This window comes from Solanum pennellii, chromosome 5, assembly GCF_001406875.1.
Source record: "Solanum pennellii chromosome 5, SPENNV200".
Classification (NCBI taxonomy): domain Eukaryota; kingdom Viridiplantae; phylum Streptophyta; class Magnoliopsida; order Solanales; family Solanaceae; genus Solanum; species Solanum pennellii.
In genome coordinates this window covers 5,836,932-5,857,828 of record NC_028641.1, presented here as the reverse complement: position 1 = coordinate 5,857,828, position 20,897 = coordinate 5,836,932, and the positions used below count along the sequence as shown (strand labels likewise).

Genomic DNA, 20,897 nt, shown 5'->3' with positions numbered 1-20,897 from the left:
GGGGGGGGGGGGGGGGAGGGTTGTTTGCCAATGTTGAAGATCAGTTTTTTTTGTTGACTATGTGTGTTCAAGGAGTACATGTAGTGCAGTTGTTGCTGAATTCTCATTTTTGCTGTAGTTACTGTTCCTTTATTATTTTTTTCCTCATAATGCTTTGTCATGCTCTCTATAGTATTTTGACATGATTTTCGATATGCTTTGATATGTTTTTCCTTGAGTCGAGGGTCTAAACAACCTCTCAACCTACCTCCTAAGGTAGGGTTAAGGTTTGTACATAGTTTGTTGTTGTTGTTTAACCAAAAGGAAAGCCATGATTTTGCCCCTTAACTTTTCTTCAGATTGTGCAATTGTAAAATATGGTGTTTAAATTCATGCTAAATGAGCATTGTGGAATTGTTAAGACTACTTTTTCTTTTCTCAGTTGTAGTTGACTTGTTACTTTGTTTTATGATTTGTGCAGTAGAGCAGTGTTATCTAACATCCTCTAAATAAGGATGGCTCTTTCTGGGGCTAATAAAGATGGAAGAGAGGTGAGGATTTACGAGTATTTGGACGAACTGAACACCGATTTGGCAGATTATATCGCAGAATTATCAGAGGCTTCTGTGAAGGAGAGGGGGGTATTTGCTATTGCTTTATCTGGTGGCTCCCTCATCAGCTTGATGGGGTATGTAAGTGTGTTGTATTTTCCTGTTCAAATGTTTTTGTTTCCCTTCTCTATGAGGTAGTCAATTGGTTTGAAAATCCATGGAAAGCAGAAAACTGTGTGAAGCTCCTTATAGCAAAACTGTTGATTGGGCTAAGTGGTATATATTTTGGGTGGACGAACGTGTGGTGGCGAAAAATCATGCTGACAGTAATTACAAGCTTGCCAAGGATGGACTTTTGTCCAAGGTAGATAATTTTACATTGATCTTCTTGCATACTGTTGATCTACCCCTCGTTTTTATAATTTCACATGTCGTATTTATGTTAATGCACTAATAATAGTATTATTGATACAAATCTTAGTTATAACAATGGCTCTCTGTATTTTGCGTTGTGATCCTTGATGACATGCACTTCTGTCAAGTATTCTCTAAAATAGACCTCTAATGAGGTGTTCCTCTTTTCGGTTTATTCAGTTTATCATAAAGATACTATCATTCAGCTGTATAATACAGAATTGTACAACGTCGAGGTGGAAGAATTAGATACTTTCCTCTCTGTATTGGTGCATCTCAAATAAGAAGGGAGGCATCCAGGCTGTCGTAGTCAGAACTTTTGGCTAATCCTCATGCTAAAGACCAGTCAAATGTACTTGTTGATATTGTTTTTAATGTATATTGCTTGTGTTTATCCAATATAGAAGGGAGGATGTTCTTTCTTCCTTGAGCTCTCTAAGCTGTAGTGTCTGGTCTTTAGGGGCTGGATGTGGTAGATAACCGCGTTCAGTAAAATTCTCGATAGTCTTATGGGTTTTTCTTGGTGCTCTTTTTTCTTCGGAGGCAAGATAATATAGAGGTTCATTAAATTACTATGTATATAATGTGTTGATGCTTAGAGGCAGTGACATCAATGGATTTACGGTGTAAGTGCTTTTGTTTGGAGATCTGTAGCTATTTCCATTGAACTAAGCTCCTCGATCAACTGAGAATGCATATAAAGCTGGATTTACAGTGAACATGTCATACAAGATAATTTTATGCTGGCTTCAGTTCCTTACAATGTTCAATTGTAGTCGCGCACTATGGGTTCTCTGGATCCCAAAGTGGCTGAAATACTAACTCGAGGTCATTTTAAGATCATCTACCTGGCTGCTGGCCTGAAGTGATTGATTTAAACTTCTCGGTAGTACAAGCAACGCTTCTCTTCAGTTTTATTTGCTTCAAGCTTACTGATGTTAAGTGGATCTGTCATGGCCTATAGGTTTACTTTGACGTAAACTTGCTGACTGTGGAAAATTATTACTTGAAACCTTACTATTGTTTTATTGTGTTGCTTCTATATTTATCGAAACCTTACACAATGATTGTTTAAGTTTTTTGAGATCATATCACTTGTAATGCAAATGCTAGTTAGCTCAGTTTCAGAGTTGTGACATCTTCCGTTTTTTCAATCATTTCCCTATAAAGCTTAATAACCAACTTATTAAACAAAACGAAATCTTGATATTCTAATGTGATCTTTTGGTACTGATATTAATCTCCAAAATTGTCTTCTCTTGCATTTCTCATCTATATTGTGTTTTTATGTTTCAGGTGCCTATTGTTCCAAGCCATGTACATTCCATTAACGACACGGTCTCAGCAGAGAAAGCTGCTGAAGACTATGAGTTTGTTATTCGACAGCTTGTGAGGACTCGTGTAATCAGCGTCTCTGACATCAGTGACTGCCCCAAGTTTGACCTCATCCTTCTGGGAATGGGACCAGATGGACATGTTGCATCTCTTTTCCCTAATCACTCCATACTTGATGAGAAAGAAGAGTGGGTAACGTTTCTCACCGACTCACCCAAACCCCCTCCAGAGAGGATTACTTTCACTTTGCCAGTTATCAACTCCGCATCCAATGTAGCTATAGTTGTGACTGGAAGCAGCAAAGCAGAGGCCGTTCATTCGGCAATTGATGAAGTTGGACCTGACTGCCCGACGTTGCCTGCAAAAATGGTCCAGCCAACTAAAGGGAATTTGGTTTGGTTTCTGGACAAGGCAGCTGCCTCGAAACTTGACGGGGCAAAATTTTCCGAGTAGGGCCAGGCTTTCAAAAATGTATGATGGTGTATGTAGCAAAGGCATATGCAACTTAGTTTATTCTCATCTTTCATCAAGTCTTTTTCTTTTGATCTTCCCCTCTTTTTCTTCAAATTTTTGACACCCTTTTCTTGTTTGAGAAGAAAATATGGAACTTTTTGTTCTGTTGGAATAGGTAATCTTCCACCTGCAGTCCTCTCTTCTGAGGTGGGGTTTGAGAAGTGTGTTTGTTGGGGAAGATGGCAATAAAATTGGATCCTTTACTAGAATCTCCTTTTTAAACTTGCTATTTTCTTTGTCAACTCTAGCAATTTACATTGTGTACAACAAGAGGAATGTTGAATTAAACATGTTTATTGCTGCAAGATTTATGTGTCACACCAGCATCGATGTCCACGAGACATGTGATGGGAAGTGTTTAGTTGCAAGTTGAGACCAAGTTGAGGTGTTATAGTGTACACTCTCGAAGTTGGAGTGTTTATTTATGTATACAAAAATGGAGTTTCAATATAAGTGAATATTAAGACCTCTGCAACCTGTTTTCATCTTTATTCAACAAGAATCAATTCTTTAGAGAAACTGAGTTTATAAGAATTCTTCAAACCTTGATTGTGGTGGGGGTTATAAAAGCTCATTCACTTTTTATCCGAAATCTCGAATTAGAACTTTAAAAATGGAGTCATCCTTGACAGGGAGCGTGCTAGAACACCCCCCCCCCAAACCCCACCCCACCACACTCCCCATAGTGGACTACCTCAAGCGTAAATTCGGATTAGTCGGTCCAGTGGGCTCCAGAGACCATAGGGTCACAAAAAGGGCTCAATCTCTAACAACTGCATTCAGGAATAACAAAAAGGAGATGACATGATATTGGTCGATGGTATACAACAAATGCAATGCATTTTATGCTGGTAAATGATCTAAATTTCTCCAATATGTCAAAAAATAGTACAAATATTACATTAAGAAAGCCTAGGGAATATGGAATTAGTGAAGTGTTTCCCTCTGTATGATTTCTCCGATACCACGATGTTCCAAAACTCAAAAAAGATCGTGTAAGAGAGCAGTTACAGCTACAATCACAGTGATGCCAGAAAGAATCATTTCCAACACCAAGACTTTCAACTTTCCAAGGGAGACAGAGCATCTAGCATTTCATGGCAACACAAGCATAATGGGCTACAAGGCATATAAACCATCAACTTACAGGAACTAGTGTTCTGTATTCCCTCTCTGTTACTGACCTTATGCCATGGTCGTCTGGGACCACGTCATCTTCCATACCTTCTTTAGGTGGATACCCTAATCTCCTCGCCTGTAGCCATTGATCTACTACACCACAGCTAATAGCATACTTCAAAGTTCGTTCCAAGTAATCTTTATCGGTCATAAGATGAGGCTGAACTGTCAGCATTCTAATGATACCTGAACAAAATTTTTAACAAAAATTAAGTTGTGAAGACCTTATAGCACAAGCAAAGAAAATGATTTGTTCTTCACAAGAAACAAACCAAGCTAATAGGTAGAGATACAGTAAAACCGAATATAAGATGCTAAAGCAGATGTCTGGCATGATAAGCAGCAGGTTCTTATTAAGGACCAAGAGAAACTGAAATCCCGAGTCCTACACTTGCAAGGAAAATTGGATACAGCATATAAGTATATGAAAATATATGCCATACGTCTTGTATTTTCTTTTTAATAAGTGAACGGGGTTCAACAAAGTCTTCATGAAGATCACCAATGCAATGCACACATTATTTGGTCCAAACTACGGCTGAATTTGTCTATTGGTTTCCCATGACAATTCATCTCCCAATTTCACTAGATGTAATCACATAAAGACATTATTTAGAAAATGAAAACTTTCCAGTCATTCTCAAGTCACCATTTGGACAATATTCATTTCATTACAATGGAAATACACACATTGTGTCTACTGCAAGAAGATCTCAGTGGTATACATATCTTTTTTAAGTAACAACTTTTTTTGAAACAAGGATACTTTTTGTAAGCAACATTTGAGCAGTGATAATGAGAATCTAAATGAACAACTAAAGATATCCATTGGCCTGCAAAAACGTGGATGGAAAACATCATCTGTCCAGATGCGACATGACTTCATTCAATGTTAAGTCATTACCTTACTGCTATCTATTGATCCAAAGTTAAGTAAATATATCTCAGAGTACATGGCAAAGAGATGGCAAGTTACCAATTGGTATAAATATTGCAGGTATCACCGTATCAGTCAAAAGCCGTAAATGCATCACATAGTAGACTGCGACGTCTCAAATGAGCAAGCTTAAAAGGAAAAAATTATGAATATACAGAAGGTGGTCATTCTTTACCTGCAATAATGCCATCTCCAGATGCAGACATATCAGAAGTATAAGGGCTAAGAGGCACATCTTCCAACCCTAGAACAGAACCATTATGCTCCTTGGTGTAGTAATGAATCTTAGAAGTCCCATTAGTCACGAACAAAATCTTTAAATTTTCATGCCAAAGTGGAGCAATAACTTCTGGTGGATAGTGAGTGAACTTAGACCTGTCATTATCCTTGGTGTCAAACTTCTCGGAGGGTTCTATTCCACAGAGAAACTCTAACTCTTGTTTCGTGACCTCTATGATATCTGCAAGATTCCATGCTTTTTGTATGAATGTTTTGGCTTTTTCACCTGATTCCCATAGTGGAGATGGAAGGTTGAGATCATAAAAGACAACTCCTCCGAGCTTCTTCGAAATCTTTGTTGCCCGCAATGTGGTTAATCTCATATTTGGGTCAAGCAACGAGAATGTATTGAAGTAAAACATTTTTGCCTGTGTGACGTATTAGAACAAAAGGAAACAACTTAGTACTAACAGAACATACAAAATGAATTCAAAAACAAAAAGAAAAAGTAACATGTAACTTATTTTATGATCCCATTAAGATTATGCAATATTAAGAATTATGTCAAGAATGACTTCCATGCTTGTAAATTCCACAAAGAAACCTATCGGGAAACTTTCACACCCAAAAGGAAAACTAGAATATTAATCTTCTCTCATTTCCAAATAAAACTAGGTTTTTTCAGATTCTCACCTCCTTAAGTACATCTATATTGATCTCAGACTTCAATAAAGAATCCTCAGCACATGGTTTGGTGGTAGTCATCCTCAAGCCCCCTCTCTTACCTATCTTCATATGTGTAATGGCAGTTGCTCTTTTACTGTCAAGGCGAACTGATCGTGTTTGAACTTTGTTGATGTTCATAAAATATACCAAGGACTGACCAAAATCGTCATCACCAAGTTTCCCCATGAAGGCAACTTTACCTCCCAAACTCGCAAGAGCCACAGCAACATTACTTGAACATCCCCCTGGAGCCCTGATAAACTTTTCAGGATCCCACATTACGTCCTTCATTCTTTCATGCCATTCATGGTCTACAAGTCTATTGGATGGCCTCCCTGAAGGAACGAATGCATGCTGTGCTGCACCAAAGCAACATACAAGGGGTGGCCATCCATACGTGAAGCTAATATCCTCTCCAACATCTATATCAAAGTCCAGTTCTTCCTCATTATCGGCATCAACATTTGCAACATGTAGCTCTTCTTCAATATCACTAAGTTCTGACTGGCTACCTTCATCTGCTAAATTACTAACCTTCTTCCTCCTCCCCCTTGTGGCCTTTTGTGTTGGTTCTTTCTCCAGGCTACTAGAGCTAGAAGCAGCTGCAAAATTATGCACAGAGAGATTTGCGATTCAAACTTCTTAAACTTACCAAATATAAAAGAGAGCACAAGTGCTCAATGATGAGGAAGATAAATTGGTTTTACCTTTCTTTGCAGTTCGTTTTCTTTTTTCTACAGGCTCTTCACTTGACCTTGAAGTTGTTGAGCCTTCCTCATCTGTCACATTGCCCTCCACACCTAACATGGAATCCTCAAATAAGCTCTCCTTTATCTCTTTTTTCTTCCGGGTTCTTCGGGTTTTCTTGGGCTTCCCACTTGATTCTGGCTCCGTTACAGCGTCTTCATCAGTGACATTACCCTCCACATCGGATATGGAATCACCAATCGAACTCTCCACTGTGTCTTTTTTCTTTCGGGTTCGTCTCTGGGTTTTTTTGGGTTCTTCAATTGACCCTGAAGTATTTTCCGCTTCCTCATCATTTGAAGACTCAACTACTTTCTTTCGCCTAGATAAAACGGGAGCTTGTTTTGATGTCCTGCCGGTCTTTTTCCCAGCACCAACCATCTCTGTCTCCGATAATTCATCAGGTATACCCTCTGTAGTTCCTCCTTTTGAAACTGCCATTAGAACCCATCTATTTTTAAGTTTTAGATCTTGAAGTTGCATTACTTTCAAATTTGGGTAAAAGTTCCAATGCAGATGCTGCCTGCATATCAGAGAAAGATGGAATCTTAGTATTATCCTCTTCCTGTTTGAAGCATATTTTAGTTTCAGCAGCAGTTATCCTTCAAATTTACTCCATGTTTGAGGTCAGAAAACCTAAGATGCATAAAGAAGAGCAAAGACATTGAATCTCCGTTTGACGTTCATATTACAATCAATACAAACACCCTCTCTGCATACTGACTGATTATAAAATTAAAAATTACTCGAAAGCCACTGATTTTGTTCGGTATTCCATACGTTAATGGTTGTTCTCCACATGAACTCTAACAATGCACAAATAAAAAGGGCTACCCCGCGCACTCGGCTAGTTCCTTAAAGTTGCCAAAAGAGCAACTCTAGCAGTGAAGCCAACACTTCCCTCTGTGCACTAATCAAAAGCATATAGAACAAAAACAACTACTACTACCACTCAATTCCAAACAAGTTGAAGTCGGTACATGAATAACCATGTTACTCCATTTAAATCACCTCAAACCAAAATTATGCAAACATAAATAATAGTCATGCCCTTCCCAAACCGTGCATACTTGGAGCTTAGTGCATCCGGCTATGCTTTATAGAAAATGGAAGAAATTCGACTTGCCCTCAAACTAATGGATTAGCATATGAAAGCATGGATACAGAAATTCAACTTCACTTCCAAATTTTACCACAAAAGAATGTCATCCACACACAAGAATCAAGATAGTTGCAAAGGTGACACCTTTAGAAGTTCTACACTAATTTTCTGTTTCTTGTATCATTTTTTTACAGGTAAACCAAATGCACTAAACAATAAATGAAAGAAGCATATGAGAAAGACAAAAAAAACTTAAAAGAATTGAGTAAAAAGAACCTGGAGAGTGTAGAAAAAAAGCTGAAAGACAAAGCAGCCATCGTAAAAAGAACTTAAAGATTCAATCTTTACAACCCTGAAGACCCAATAATGGGTACTGGGGTTTTACACCTTCAAGGTCACTGTGAAAAGTAGTAAAGAGAAACTGGATGAGGAGAGGGGTTTTGGGATTTGGGTTTTTGAGTATTTTTTTTTTCTTTAATTTAATTTCATTATTTCTAAATAATTATTATTTATATACCTAAAGATATTGTTTATGACTAGAATGTCCCTAGTGTGTATTATAATTTAACAAACTGCCACTAGGTATGTTTTAGGCTTTGCTTTTGTATTAGTAATATATTCTGCTCAACAAAGAGGGTATCTAATCTGTTTCCAAGATCCCATTTTACTGTATTTTTTGATGTTTATAATATGATAATTCTGCAGATTTCTTCCATTTTTGTGAATCTTGGAATACTACAGAGCCATTAACATCATTATCTTCATTGTGTTTTTATATCATTGTTGAAATGAATGTCTTCAGGCGTTTACTGCCCAAAAAAATTGGGTTCAAAACATCCAAGAAATCGTGTTATGGTAACTTCAAGCCCCTTTTTGTCCTCTTTTTTGTGTTTTCCCAATCTTTTTGTGCTCTATCAGTGATAAAGTTTCAATCTTTATTAGGTTCTGATGTAATTGGTATTTGCAATTAGTGGTATTAATGGAATATTTTGTTGTTGTTACTGTTCTTTTTTCTGAATGCTATGTAATGATATTGTTATTAGTTACTATGTCTGCCTTGTGTATCTATGTTAATTCTTGAAAGTTGCTTTGTTTATTGTGTTACTTGAGTTAGAGTTGAAGGTCCTTCGGAAATAGTCTTTCTACCTCTAAGAGAGGTGTGAGGTGAATACTATTTTATACAAAATTATAGCTTTTTCTAAAGAAATTACGATGTCATGTTTCTGATTTTGCTCTGGATAATGTCTGAAATTGATCTTTGAGATGTTTTGATGGGTTTAAGCTTCTCATTACAACATTTGATTGAGGGGTTATGTTGAATCTTGATGGATGTATAAGCCGTTTTTCTAAAATATTTATTTTGAACCTTAGAAATTGAGATAAAATGGACCTTAATACAGTCATTCATCCTCTGCAATAACATTTCTCTACAATGGCCAAGCTCTTTATGAAACCGATTTTTCATGTTATGTAGCATTTTACTATAGCAGCCAAAAAAATATTTAGAAAATGATACCGTTATAGAGAGGTTTGTTTGTAGCACATAATGGACACAGAGGATTCATAGAGCTGACACTCAACTAGTTTTAGGATTAAGGCATAAAGACGTAGTGATTGATTGATTGATTGATATTCTTTACCCGATCTTGCTTTGTAGCACCGGGCGTTTGCTCTATCCATTCGTCCCCAGATTGTGTAGTGGAAGTTCATTCCCCTGAGCAGGAAGTAATAATTGCTTTAGGAAGTAATGTCGGAAACAGACTTAATAATTTTGATGAAGCATTGCACCTAATGAAGCAATCAGGTATACAGATTACCAGGCATGCTTGCTTATATGAGACAGCGCCTGCTTATGTAACTGATCAACCTCAGTTTTTGAATTCTGCTGTTAGAGGTGTCACGAAACTAGGGCCTCACGAGTTGTTGAGAGCACTCAAGAAGATTGAGAAGGACATGGGTCGTACAACTGGGATTCGATATGGTCCTAGACCTATTGACTTGGATATTCTGTTTTACGGGAAGTTCAAGATTCATTCTGAGATACTCGATGTTCCACATGAAAGAATTTGGGAGAGACCATTTGTGGTAGCACCTTTGATTGATCTACTCGGTTCAGACATAGATGACGATACAGTTGCAAGTTGGCATTCATTTTCGAAACATTCAAGTGATCTTTTCGAGTTGTGGGAAAAACTAGGAGGTGAATCTCTCGTGGGGAGAAATGGGATGAAAAGGGTATTGCCAGTAGGAAACCACCTACAGGACTGGTCATTGAAAACCTCCCTTATGGGTATTCTTAACTTGACCCCCGATAGCTTTAGCGATGGAGGGAAGTATATATCTGTAGAAGCAGCAGTTTCTCAGGCTCGTTTGATGCTTTCAGAAGGCGCAGATATGATTGATTTTGGTGCACAGTCCACACGCCCTAATGCTTCAAAGATATCCGTTGAAGAAGAACTAGATAGGCTAATTCCTGTCATCGAGGGTGTCACAAAGATACCCGAAGCTGAGGGGAAGCTTTTATCTGTGGATACCTTCTATTCAGAAGTTGCTTCAGAAGCAGTGAAAAAGGGTGTTCATCTCGTAAATGATGTATCTGGTGGACGTTTGGATTCCAACATGCACAGTGTTGTTGCAGCACTTCGAGTACCCTACGTAGCAATGCATATGAGAGGTGATCCATCTTCAATGCAAAACCCCGAGAACTTGCAATACAACGATGTTTGTAAGGATGTAGCATCTGAACTTTACGAGAGGCTCAAGGAAGCAGAGTTAGCCGGTATTCCTGCTTGGAGGTTGATAATTGATCCTGGAATCGGATTCTCCAAGAACACTGAACACAATTTGGATATTCTAACTGGTTTGACAACCATTCGAGCTGAGATTGCTAGAAGGAGCTTGGCTTTTTCTCATGCCCCTTTATTGATTGGACCATCAAGAAAGAGGTTCATAGGCGATGTCTGTGCTCGTCCTGCTGCAGATGAACGAGATCCAGCAACTGTTGCTGCTGTGACCACAGGGGTTCTGAATGGTGCCAATGTTGTAAGAGTACATAATGTTCGATACAATGCAGACGCCCTTCGTCTATGTGATGCATTATTGGAAAGGAAACAGAGACAAAGCAGTTAGATGCAATCTACATTTTGTTTTCTGGGCTCATTCCTTTCTCATTGTTAAACATATTTCGTGCAAAGATTTGTGTCTTTGCAGAAGAATTCATGACCAATTTACTCGAAAAGTTAACCAGTTTCGTGAATCATTTGCTTAAGAAATCTTAATCTCTGAACTGATATTTCCGATCCATATTATCTGTCTTTTAAGGTTTTCCCTTCAATTGGTATCATAAAAACTCGAAAATGCAAGCTGATCGGAACACCAGCAGTACTTAAAGATAATAAAAGGGAAGAAAGTAGATGTCCTTTCTGAGTGCTTTATTATATATCCTCAAAAAGGTCATCTTCATCAACTAAAAAATGATAGCAACTGTGTATTCAAATGCCTATTTGTGATCATTTTGTGTTAAAAAATTCCCTTCATCTCAAACAGTAACAAAAATGGGCATTCAGTAATATCATGTCCCAAATTCCTGGACCTCCAAAGATATGACGAATAATTTTTTCAGTCTATGTTGCACAATATTACTAACATTAAAGACGGAATCTCGAATTGATTTTACTTCTTGCGTGTGTACAAGAAGCCAACCACCACAGAGATGCCAACGGCTGCTACTGGAACGAACCAATATTGCTTAGTAACTTCCATTAACTTCTGAGGAATATCTTTGCCCGCCTTCTTGACAATCTCAAGTTCAGGGATGGAAGAGGATGTTGTATCAAGCTCCCCAATGAAGAATTTCTCCATAAGTTCTCTTGCGCTTTTGCTGTGTCCAGCATCTTCGAATTCATCAGTGGCATCTTGTCCTAAGAGAAAATGCATCACAAGTCAAAAGTGAGTCCTGTTTATTTCACTATTTTGAGTGTGCAGTAATTTCAAAACAAAGAACGCGATTGAATTGGTACCTGTAACACCAAGTAGAACATCATCTCCCCCTGGATGTTCGTCTAAATAAGATGAAACATCATATACCTGCATGCACGATGCAAAGAAATTAAGAATTTGAATCAGCAAAATGGAGAATAAGGTAAACAAATAAAACTTTATCTATATCAGCTAAAATGCTACACGACATTTTTCTGAGACAACAATACGACTATCAACAGAGCAAACATAAACATAATTTCCATGCCATCTCTCAGTCATGGTAATAAAGCTACCTTAGAATATGATTTTTGGGCATGGCCCTTAATTGAGCAAACAAAAGGTTACCGTGTTGCAAATAGATTTTGTAAAGAACACCGGAGAGATCATTAGTCACACTTGGTGGTGTTGTAATTTCAGAACTAACTTATTTCTAGCAAATCGTGGCCAAGGGCTAAAGTATGTTAAGCCAAATTAACATCTTATTTAAAGTTTGAGGCTAACACAAGAAACTGGTTGTACAAAAGAAAGAATATAATCAGCCTATGTGCAAGCACAATAATTTGGAACTCGGATGAAGTTAAAATAGCTCAACTAACTGCAAGAGGGAATTATCAGGAAGTTCACACTGCATTAAGAGCAGCGACGGAATTTAATTGTAACAGTGTTATATGAAGAAGATAATAGCTACCCTATTTAGCCAAGCATTTGGAAAGCCAAAAGTGCTTCTTCTTCTTTTCAAAAAGTGCTTATTAGAAAATCGAGGTGTTTGGCAAACTTTTAGGGGGGGAATTAGTGTTTTTGAATAGCAGGAGAAGTTGTTCTTTAAGAAGCTAAAAGAAGTATTTTTTCCCCTAAACACTTTTGGATCATTTGCCAAGCACGAAGTACTGCTTTAGTATTGGAAATAGTACTTATTCAAAAAGCACGATTTTTGGAAGCTTGGCCAAACAAGCTATAAGCCTGAGGCCTTGAACTATGCTAAAGAAAAAATTGTCCAAATCATAAGGCACAACATGTATGAAATTAGTCAGCTTAATATGGAACAAGCAGATAAAAACTATGAGAAAAGCATGGACCAAATAACCATTATTACAACTCCTCTAAATACTGCAATGTAACATTGCATAAACTTTTCATAGCATTAGAGATTTATGTGTGAGCACAAGTGAAAACTAAAGGGAGCCATCACCAACTTACCCCCAAGAAATTCAGTGAGTCAGTTTTAAGGAAGAAACAAATTCTCAAACTGTAGATATTAACCAATGGAAACCTTCCTGCCCCAATGCAACCACCTTTCCACATACCACAAAGGAGAAAGGGAGTGGATGAACTTTTATTTGCCTGAACCATGTGATTTACAGCTCGTAGTGATTAACATACTCTGTGAATAAACTTATAGACTCCTGTTGCATTACTCATTAAGTTACGGAGCATTTGAATCAGTACGTGTGATGATTATCAGTAGTCTTCTTAGGCTGATGTAAGATTTATATGTTTTTCACAATCTTCAATTGTCTAGCTCTGGTGTCACGTCAGTACTCAATCTTTATTACATCATTAATCTACCTGATAACAACTAGAAAAGACCGGTGATTATCTTCTAAATTAGCAAAAGTAGCAAGGTTGCTATGTTATAAAGATCCTTTCTTTACCTTCATGCACTCATGTTGAAGGTGTGCAATATGCACGCGGGTTCTTAGTGCAAAAAACTAGATGTACCAATAGCAAAGATAGTCAACAATGATCAAGACTACATTTTTTTCTACTAAGTCCATTATTACATATTCATTAGAGGGCATTTGAGCCCGTCCCATTCCCAATCCTCTACACTACATTCGCAATGAACAAAGGTCAGTCTAACCCGACACTAAGCAGATACATATGATAACATAAAATTCAGAAGCCTAAATGAACTTCAACATGGCAAACAAGTTAGATTATTAACATTAAAAAAAAACTCGAAAGTAGCATTTGGCAATTAAAAAGAACCATAAATCCTAGTAATTAATATGTCATTGTGAAGAAAAACTAAAACTAGTTTATATAACGCATAATACATAAATATATCCTTTTAACTCGACCTCAACTAGCATTTATGCCCTCCAACTTGAGTGTACACATAAACTTGTATACAAAGTTGAACAACTAAATCGGACGTGTGTGTCTACCAGATAAATTCTATACATATTTAACTAACTATTTATGCATACCCGAAGTTAGAGGGCATAGTTAAAGACACGTTTATATATTATGCTTTTATTAAAAAAAAAAAAAAGACAATCATAACCACTTTGAATCCATCATAAAGCACCTTAGAGAATATTGAATCAATCATATTTACAATAAGAATACATTCCAAAACACCATCAACAAAAGCAAGAAAAGGGCATCAAAAAGCTCAAAAGCAGATTAAACCCAGAAAAGAAAACACCCAAAAAAGCAAATTAAACCCATAAACAGTAAAAAAAAAATAATCCCAAAAAGCACCTTGCCGTCAATGACGACCCAACAATCATCCTTAGTGTTGTGCTCAGAAGCTTCTTCCATTGTGAATAACTTCGTTAAAGTTGGCATTTTTACTTGCAAAATTTCTCTCAAAAATCTATGGAAGGAGTCAAAATTATCTTCAAGTTTGAAAAGAAGAGTTAAAAACCCTAACCAAATCCTTGCTTTCGTGGGTCGGGTCGGGTTGAACCAACCGAAACCTTTCCTTTGGGTCGGGTCGGACGGGGTGGAACTAACGGAATCCTAGTTTGGCTTATCCATTTTTATGTATGCTTACACCGTTATTGAATTAACTACTATATGGGCACGTGCGTTATAAGTTTATTTTATAACGATGAATAAAATGATAAATGATTTAATTTTTAAAAAAATGTTCGTAGTGTATAGTTAACTTGAAGATTTTTTTTTGCATTTAGTCCTCCCTTTATTATAATTTTGATATAGAAACTTTATATTTGTTTTAAAAGACAAAATAAAGTAGCAAAAACAAACATGGATGCACACTATCTTATGATTAACTTTCTTAAAATGTCTTTTTTGTCTCATAGAATAGAATAAAATATTGAAATTCTTCCTTAAAATGTCTCTCTTGTCTCATAGAATAAAGTAAAAATATCGAAATTAAATTTAATAGTTACACAGGATATACGTTTCAATAAAATAAAATATTTGACATTAATTAGTAAAAGATGAAATTCTCCTAAATTTATAAATAAAAAACTTATTAGAAGAAAATAACTAAAGATTTAAAGTGCGATGATTGGTATTTAAATTATGTAATTGTACAAATAAAATGTTAATATTTAATTAAATAAATCAAATTTTAATTTAATGAAGAGCAAAATGACAATATTAGTATTCTTACAATTAAAAGTTTATTAAAATATATTTTACATTTTTTTGTTAATAAATTAATAGGAATAATATTTGGTCAAAGGATAAAAGATCTTCTAACTTCTTAAACATTTTGGTATATAATTTTTTTGGTTTTGGGATTTGGATCTCACGATAATTTTAATGAAAATTGTCTAAAAACTATAGATTTTATCCACAAGCACATGTAAGAATGATTCTTTACAAATAATTAAAATTTAAAATGCAAAAATGTTATTATTAATAATTTGAAATTAGAATATTTTGTAGGCATTAATTGTTTTACATGCCTTGTACACTATTTTTATGATTGTATTTGTCTCATTTTCTAAAGCAAAAAATACACCCTCCAATCAAATATATTCTTAAAACAAAATTACAAATACAAAGATAAAAGTATCATATATATGAGCAAGTTTAGCATAAGGCTACCAACGAAGAATAGAAAAATTCTAAGACAATTTTTCCCTGTTTTTTTATTAATAATGCAAATTAAAACAAAGTTATAATAATAAATATTCAACTTTTGATCATAAAAAAAAAAGTTAAAACCTTTGAAGACAAGTTAATGGTAGTGGTATTCAACTACATAAATGAAGGGGTCTTACCTAATTCTGATCTTGACAAATAAATAAAAATAAAAAAAATACGTCAAGCTTCGATATTCTAGTAAATAAAGTGTTATTCATTCCTATAATCACATTACGCCTTGTAATCTTGACACAAATTCTTTTGCCTTTGAATTTTCTTCACTTGATTAAAGCATCTCTAGTCTTCCACACACAAAAATTGTATCACATATAAATATTTTTATGAAAATAATGTTAAAAGATTTGTATTTATATGAAAAAATATAGCTTTAGAATGTGAAGATTCACTTACAAAGTTGAAGGTCAAGTGTTACAAAAATTAAAGACAAATATTAATTAAGAAAATAAATTAATTTAGAAGATAAACCATATACATGTATCTGTTTAAAGGGTAAATAATTTCAAGAAAATAAATTAAATTAGATATTTTAATTAAGAATTATTCTAAAGAAGTGCAAAAGTCATTAACATTTTTATTAAAATAATGTAACTTAATATTTAAATTAAATAAATACTTTTATAACATTTTAATTTATAATAAGGGTAAAATCGTAATTCAACTTTTAACTTTTTTGGTTCCCTCTTATAATGATATAGGATATGATAAGATATTGATTGATTTAGTTTGATTTAACTGTCGTTATTGGTTAATAGATTTATCTGATATAAAATCGAGCGAAATATGAGCAAAACATGTTATCTATTTATATTATATATAAAAATTAAGCAAACATCTCTGAACTAACAACACATTTTTTAATAAGTTCTAAATTATATTCAAATTATTAATTCACTTACCCAATAACAACCCTATCGGCTATATAATGTAAATCAACTTAACTACATTTTATGATTCAGTCGGCTAAATTATAACGAGCATATGAAAAATAGTTTGAAAAATTCATAAATATGACATTTCACGAATACGTTATATATTGTTTTATCAACACCTATTATTATTATCAACTTTCAATGTTATTGTTGCTGCCATTAAAAACCACCACCATATCCTCTACCCTCGACCATAATTGTCGTCGTTGTTGTCTGTCACTATAATCAATTATCACCACCATTAGCTATCTTTACAATCATGTTATCAACCAGCATTATTATAACAACAATAACCAATCAATATACAATCACTACCATTAATCACTACTATATATTACTTTTGTCGATATTACTCAATATTGAAATAGTTATTATCTACAACAACTATTAAAATATTCGTTATCAACTACCATCACTAACGATCACTATCATTATTAGTAATTATTCAAATATATATTTTGATTCATACATCTAAATCTTAATAAAATAAATTTCACCATATGTTAAAATCTAAACACTTTCATCCCTCATATTAATGGATCCATTTCTTCTTAGGCCCAATGTGAAAGTCAATAGCAAAGTCCATAGATTTTTTAGAGTTCTATTTTCACAATTTTATGACGGACTTAAAGATTCACTTCTACCTAGAGACAAAGATTAGATTGAAAATTTATCGATTTTTTATAAATCTTAAAACAAAATTTTTTAGAAACTAGTAAAAGAGGTTAAGCGGGTTTTCAAATCTTATTTTATTACTACTATGTTTCCCACAGACGTATTATATTTATTTAAGGGCAACTTTCAAATATAGCAAATAAAAAATTCATATTTGTATGCTATAGCAAAGTTGCATAATTGCGCTCCATAGCAAACATAGAAACTGTATAATTCGCTATACATATACCGTTGAAGCATATTGTATAAAACGAAGTGTATAAAACAAGAAAGAGAAAAACACTTGGGCAGAGAACTGTATAAAAACGAAGTGTATAAAACGAATTGTATTATTATAAGTGTAAGAATGATTATATACAATTTGAATTTGTATACAATGAGAAAGAGAGAAAGACAAAAGAGACTTGACAAGGAATATACAATTGAATCGAATTGTATAAAACGAGAAAGAGTGAAATTAGATACAATTTGAAAATTGTATAAAACGTGAAAGAGAGAAAGGCAAAAGAAACTGGACAGGGGAGTATTTTTATTGTGTAATTATAAGTGTATAGGACGAAAATATATGTACTTGCATGTGTATATACAATTTTCTCACGCTTTATACAAACAGAAACGCAATTTATACATTTTGCTTATGTTTGTATAAGTGAGAAAGGCGAGGGTGGCGAGCGAGAGATGGGAACAAAAATATATGTATTTATACAATTTTCTCTGATTTATACAATTAGAAACAATTTTTATACACTTATGTTTGTATAAAAAGTGAGGAAGCAAGCAAGAGATTGGAAGAGAGTGGCGAGCGAGATATTTGGGAGAGAGGCGCCTGACAATTTTTTGCAAACGTTTGCTATAGAGCACAATTAAATCAAACCCTAGCTATTCCATTTATTTTAGGTTATTAATTTACTATTATATAAAAAAAATATTTAATTAACAGATTTTTGAATATAAATAAAGAATCAACCCTTTTTATTGTGCATAGTTACGAATTACGAGCATTTCATGAAAAAAAAAATACTTTTTATATTTTTATTTGCCTTTTTCTTTTTCTTTTTCATTTTTTTCTGGCTTTCCCTAATTATTATTATTTATTCTTTTTTCGAAAAGGTGGATGCAAAAACACTTCATGATCATGTGAAGACATGTTAAAAGAAGTGTAGAAGACGTGCAAATAATTAGATGTGGAAACAGTCAACATGTGAATTAATTAATTAAATAATACTTTATAGTAAGTTTTTAAGTGAAAATAATGTGTTGTTTTCTTTGCTGTCATGCCACGTTATTTTTTAATTGTCAATGTTCATAAATATGGTACCCCACCTCTCGTACACTTCCTTAAAAAAAATTTACGTAATATAATTTAACTGAACGCAAAATTTAAGAAAATATAATCAATGTTTAAGACACTTTTTTCAAAATATCGATAATGTTACTATATATTTGACAAATTAAAAGAAAATTATTACTATTAATTTTTAGATTGATTAATTACAAAATATATTACATAAATTGAGATAGAATCGAAGGGAGTAATAAAAAGGAAATATTATTATACAATTATAGTTTACGTAAAATCATGAGACGAATATTCAAAAAAAAAAAAACCAAGTGGAAGTTTTATTATCATGACTACAACAGCTAGTGTATTTATTTTATTAATATGGTAAAATGTTTGAATTATGATTACAACATAAATTATGGGACTACAATTTTACAATAAATTATTTAATTATATTATCTCTCTCTTTTTTTTAATTGATTTTTATATTTGTATTAAAATTTGATAAAATTTAAATATATTTACTAGTATGCTTGTTTTTTAACATAACGCTCCTAACATGATTTTTACGGTATAGTTATGTAAAACGCAATATTAAATCATTTTTCTTAAATAGAAAGTCAATTTTAGTGTTTAATTATTAGCTGTCTGATTAATTAGTTACTGCCATGAAAGTACTAGAGCTAATTAGATTAAGCAATATATTAATCATAGGGTTGGAATCTTCTCATTTACTTAAAAAGTCATTTCTAGTGTAATTATTAGCAGTACTGTGATTACTGCCAAAAAAATAATAATTAAGCTATTCTACGATTGGAATACTTTAAATATATTATCGATTATAAATTGATTTGACGATCACCGTCACCTATTATTTAAGAAAAATTTCGCTTGTTTGGACCAAGAAAAAATAGCTAGGTTCACATAGGAGAGTGAGTACGTTGAATAATAAACAAAAAAATATCGATATATATCTATATATATTTTTCCTTGATTTTGTTTTTTTTCTTTATTTTTAACTTAACTTGTGTATTTTATTCGTTTTAATTTATTTGGTAAATAATCTGACTCAACACAAAATAGAATAAAAAGTAAAGATATATAAAATTTTGATCTTAATTATATTATCAAATTTTACGTAATTATAATTTTTTACTAAAAATAAAATAAATATATATTAAATTTTTATACAAAAATATACCAATTTTTCAGATTTTTTTTTATAAAAAAACATAAGATATAAATGGGTACATGCTTGCCTAACAGAGACATTTAGATATGCCAAACCTTTAATTTTTCACTTTCTAAAGTAGGTGAAAACTGAATATTTTGACTTCAAATATATGAAGAAAAAAATTTAATAGATTTTTTTTTATTAAAAAGTTATATTATATAGACTGGATAAAAGTAATTTGAATTTTCTTAACATAAAATAAGGAAAAAAAATTAATATAGTGATTAAAGGAGCTCAAAATTTTATTTCATGCTACATAACTAATTCTTAAAGGGGTGGTTTGTTTTAAAAATAGGTAATATTATAATTAGTTAGGATGCGATTAGCTATTTTAATAGTATTTTTTTATTTATTTTATTGTATTAAAAGTTATATATATTTAATATATTTTAAAAAAAAGTTGTTCATTTAAAAAAATAAAATTATCTTTCATCATATTTTGTTAAAAAGGATTTGAGATAGCTGATAAGTATAAAATAGTCCCAACTTTAGTGTTTAAATCATAGAGTATCAAGGAATTAAATAACATTAAATCTTATCTCAAAATTATATAGATCGTACAATATATCACATATTATATAACACTATAGAATTACCTTTCAGAGTCTTTTTTGTATGATATTTTTCCAAAAAGTTTTTGATTTTATTTTTTGAATAGTTTGTTTTTATAAATAAGCATATACATATTCATAGATAAACAATTTATCTAGCAATTCCAATTTATAGTTTAAGACAATTGCTTACTTGTGAAATCAACATTATGTATATTTGTTTTTCCTCCTATTTTTTTCTTTTTCTAGTTCAAATTAATATATGACAAATTGATTTTTTTTTGGATGATTAATATATGACAAATTGATTTCGATCAATCAAAACTAAATCCGAATCTAGTTGGTTTGGATCTATAATTTTATATCTATTTCATTCAAATACAATTTTATAGGTAAATTAGAGTTCTCTTAAATCTAGCGAATTTAAAAACCTAACACTTGTATAAACAAATAACTAAGTATCTTATTTCACTAGAAGACTTCAACTAAATAACATATTTATCAAAAGTGTGACAGTTCGATGCACTAAGCTTTCGTTATGTATCGAATATGGAGAAGAACCAGACTATAGAAATCTATTATACATAGTCTTATTTTATATTTCTATTAAAAAGAAACTTTTGCTCTATGCAGAATCTCTTAACTTCAAACAGTATTAGCTAAATTCTCGTGA

At 33.1% G+C, this 20,897-nt stretch overlaps 4 protein-coding genes across 5 annotated transcripts in view; 2 read left to right on the top strand and 2 right to left on the bottom strand.

Annotated features, from left to right (window-relative positions):
- LOC107020576 (probable 6-phosphogluconolactonase 1) overlaps positions 1-3,097 on the top strand; it is a 3,972-nt gene extending 875 nt beyond the window's left edge. For both annotated transcript variants that reach the window (XM_015220995.2, XM_015220996.2), the window contains exons 2-4: positions 461-667; positions 759-894; positions 2,241-3,097. In XM_015220995.2, coding sequence (XP_015076481.1) covers positions 495-667; positions 759-894; positions 2,241-2,732 — 801 coding nt within the window. In that variant the 5' untranslated portion in view covers positions 461-494 and the 3' untranslated portion in view covers positions 2,733-3,097. The remainder of the gene's footprint in view (positions 1-460; positions 668-758; positions 895-2,240) is intronic.
- Positions 3,098-3,578: 481 nt separating this feature from the next.
- LOC107020590 (fructokinase-like 2, chloroplastic) lies at positions 3,579-8,176 on the bottom strand. Its single transcript, XM_015221019.2, has 5 exons — positions 7,979-8,176; positions 6,561-7,123; positions 5,821-6,455; positions 5,084-5,555; positions 3,579-4,157 (listed from the first exon to the last, which is right to left on the bottom strand). The coding sequence occupies exons 1-5, from the start codon at positions 8,017-8,019 to the stop codon at positions 3,931-3,933; spliced, it is 1,938 nt and encodes a 645-aa protein (XP_015076505.1). The 5' UTR covers positions 8,020-8,176; the 3' UTR covers positions 3,579-3,930.
- A 130-nt stretch (positions 8,177-8,306) lies between these two features.
- Positions 8,307-10,992, top strand: LOC107018594 (folate synthesis bifunctional protein, mitochondrial). The gene is made up of 2 exons (XM_015219115.2): positions 8,307-8,557; positions 9,360-10,992. Exons 1-2 carry the CDS (start codon positions 8,491-8,493, stop codon positions 10,829-10,831), a joined length of 1,539 nt encoding a protein of 512 aa, XP_015074601.1. The 5' UTR covers positions 8,307-8,490; the 3' UTR covers positions 10,832-10,992.
- A 129-nt stretch (positions 10,993-11,121) lies between these two features.
- LOC107018915 (cytochrome b5) lies at positions 11,122-14,326 on the bottom strand. Its single transcript, XM_015219507.2, has 3 exons — positions 14,171-14,326; positions 11,722-11,788; positions 11,122-11,622 (listed from the first exon to the last, which is right to left on the bottom strand). Exons 1-3 carry the CDS (start codon positions 14,255-14,257, stop codon positions 11,375-11,377), a joined length of 402 nt encoding a protein of 133 aa, XP_015074993.1. The 5' UTR covers positions 14,258-14,326; the 3' UTR covers positions 11,122-11,374.
- Between the last annotated feature and the right edge of the window lie 6,571 nt (positions 14,327-20,897).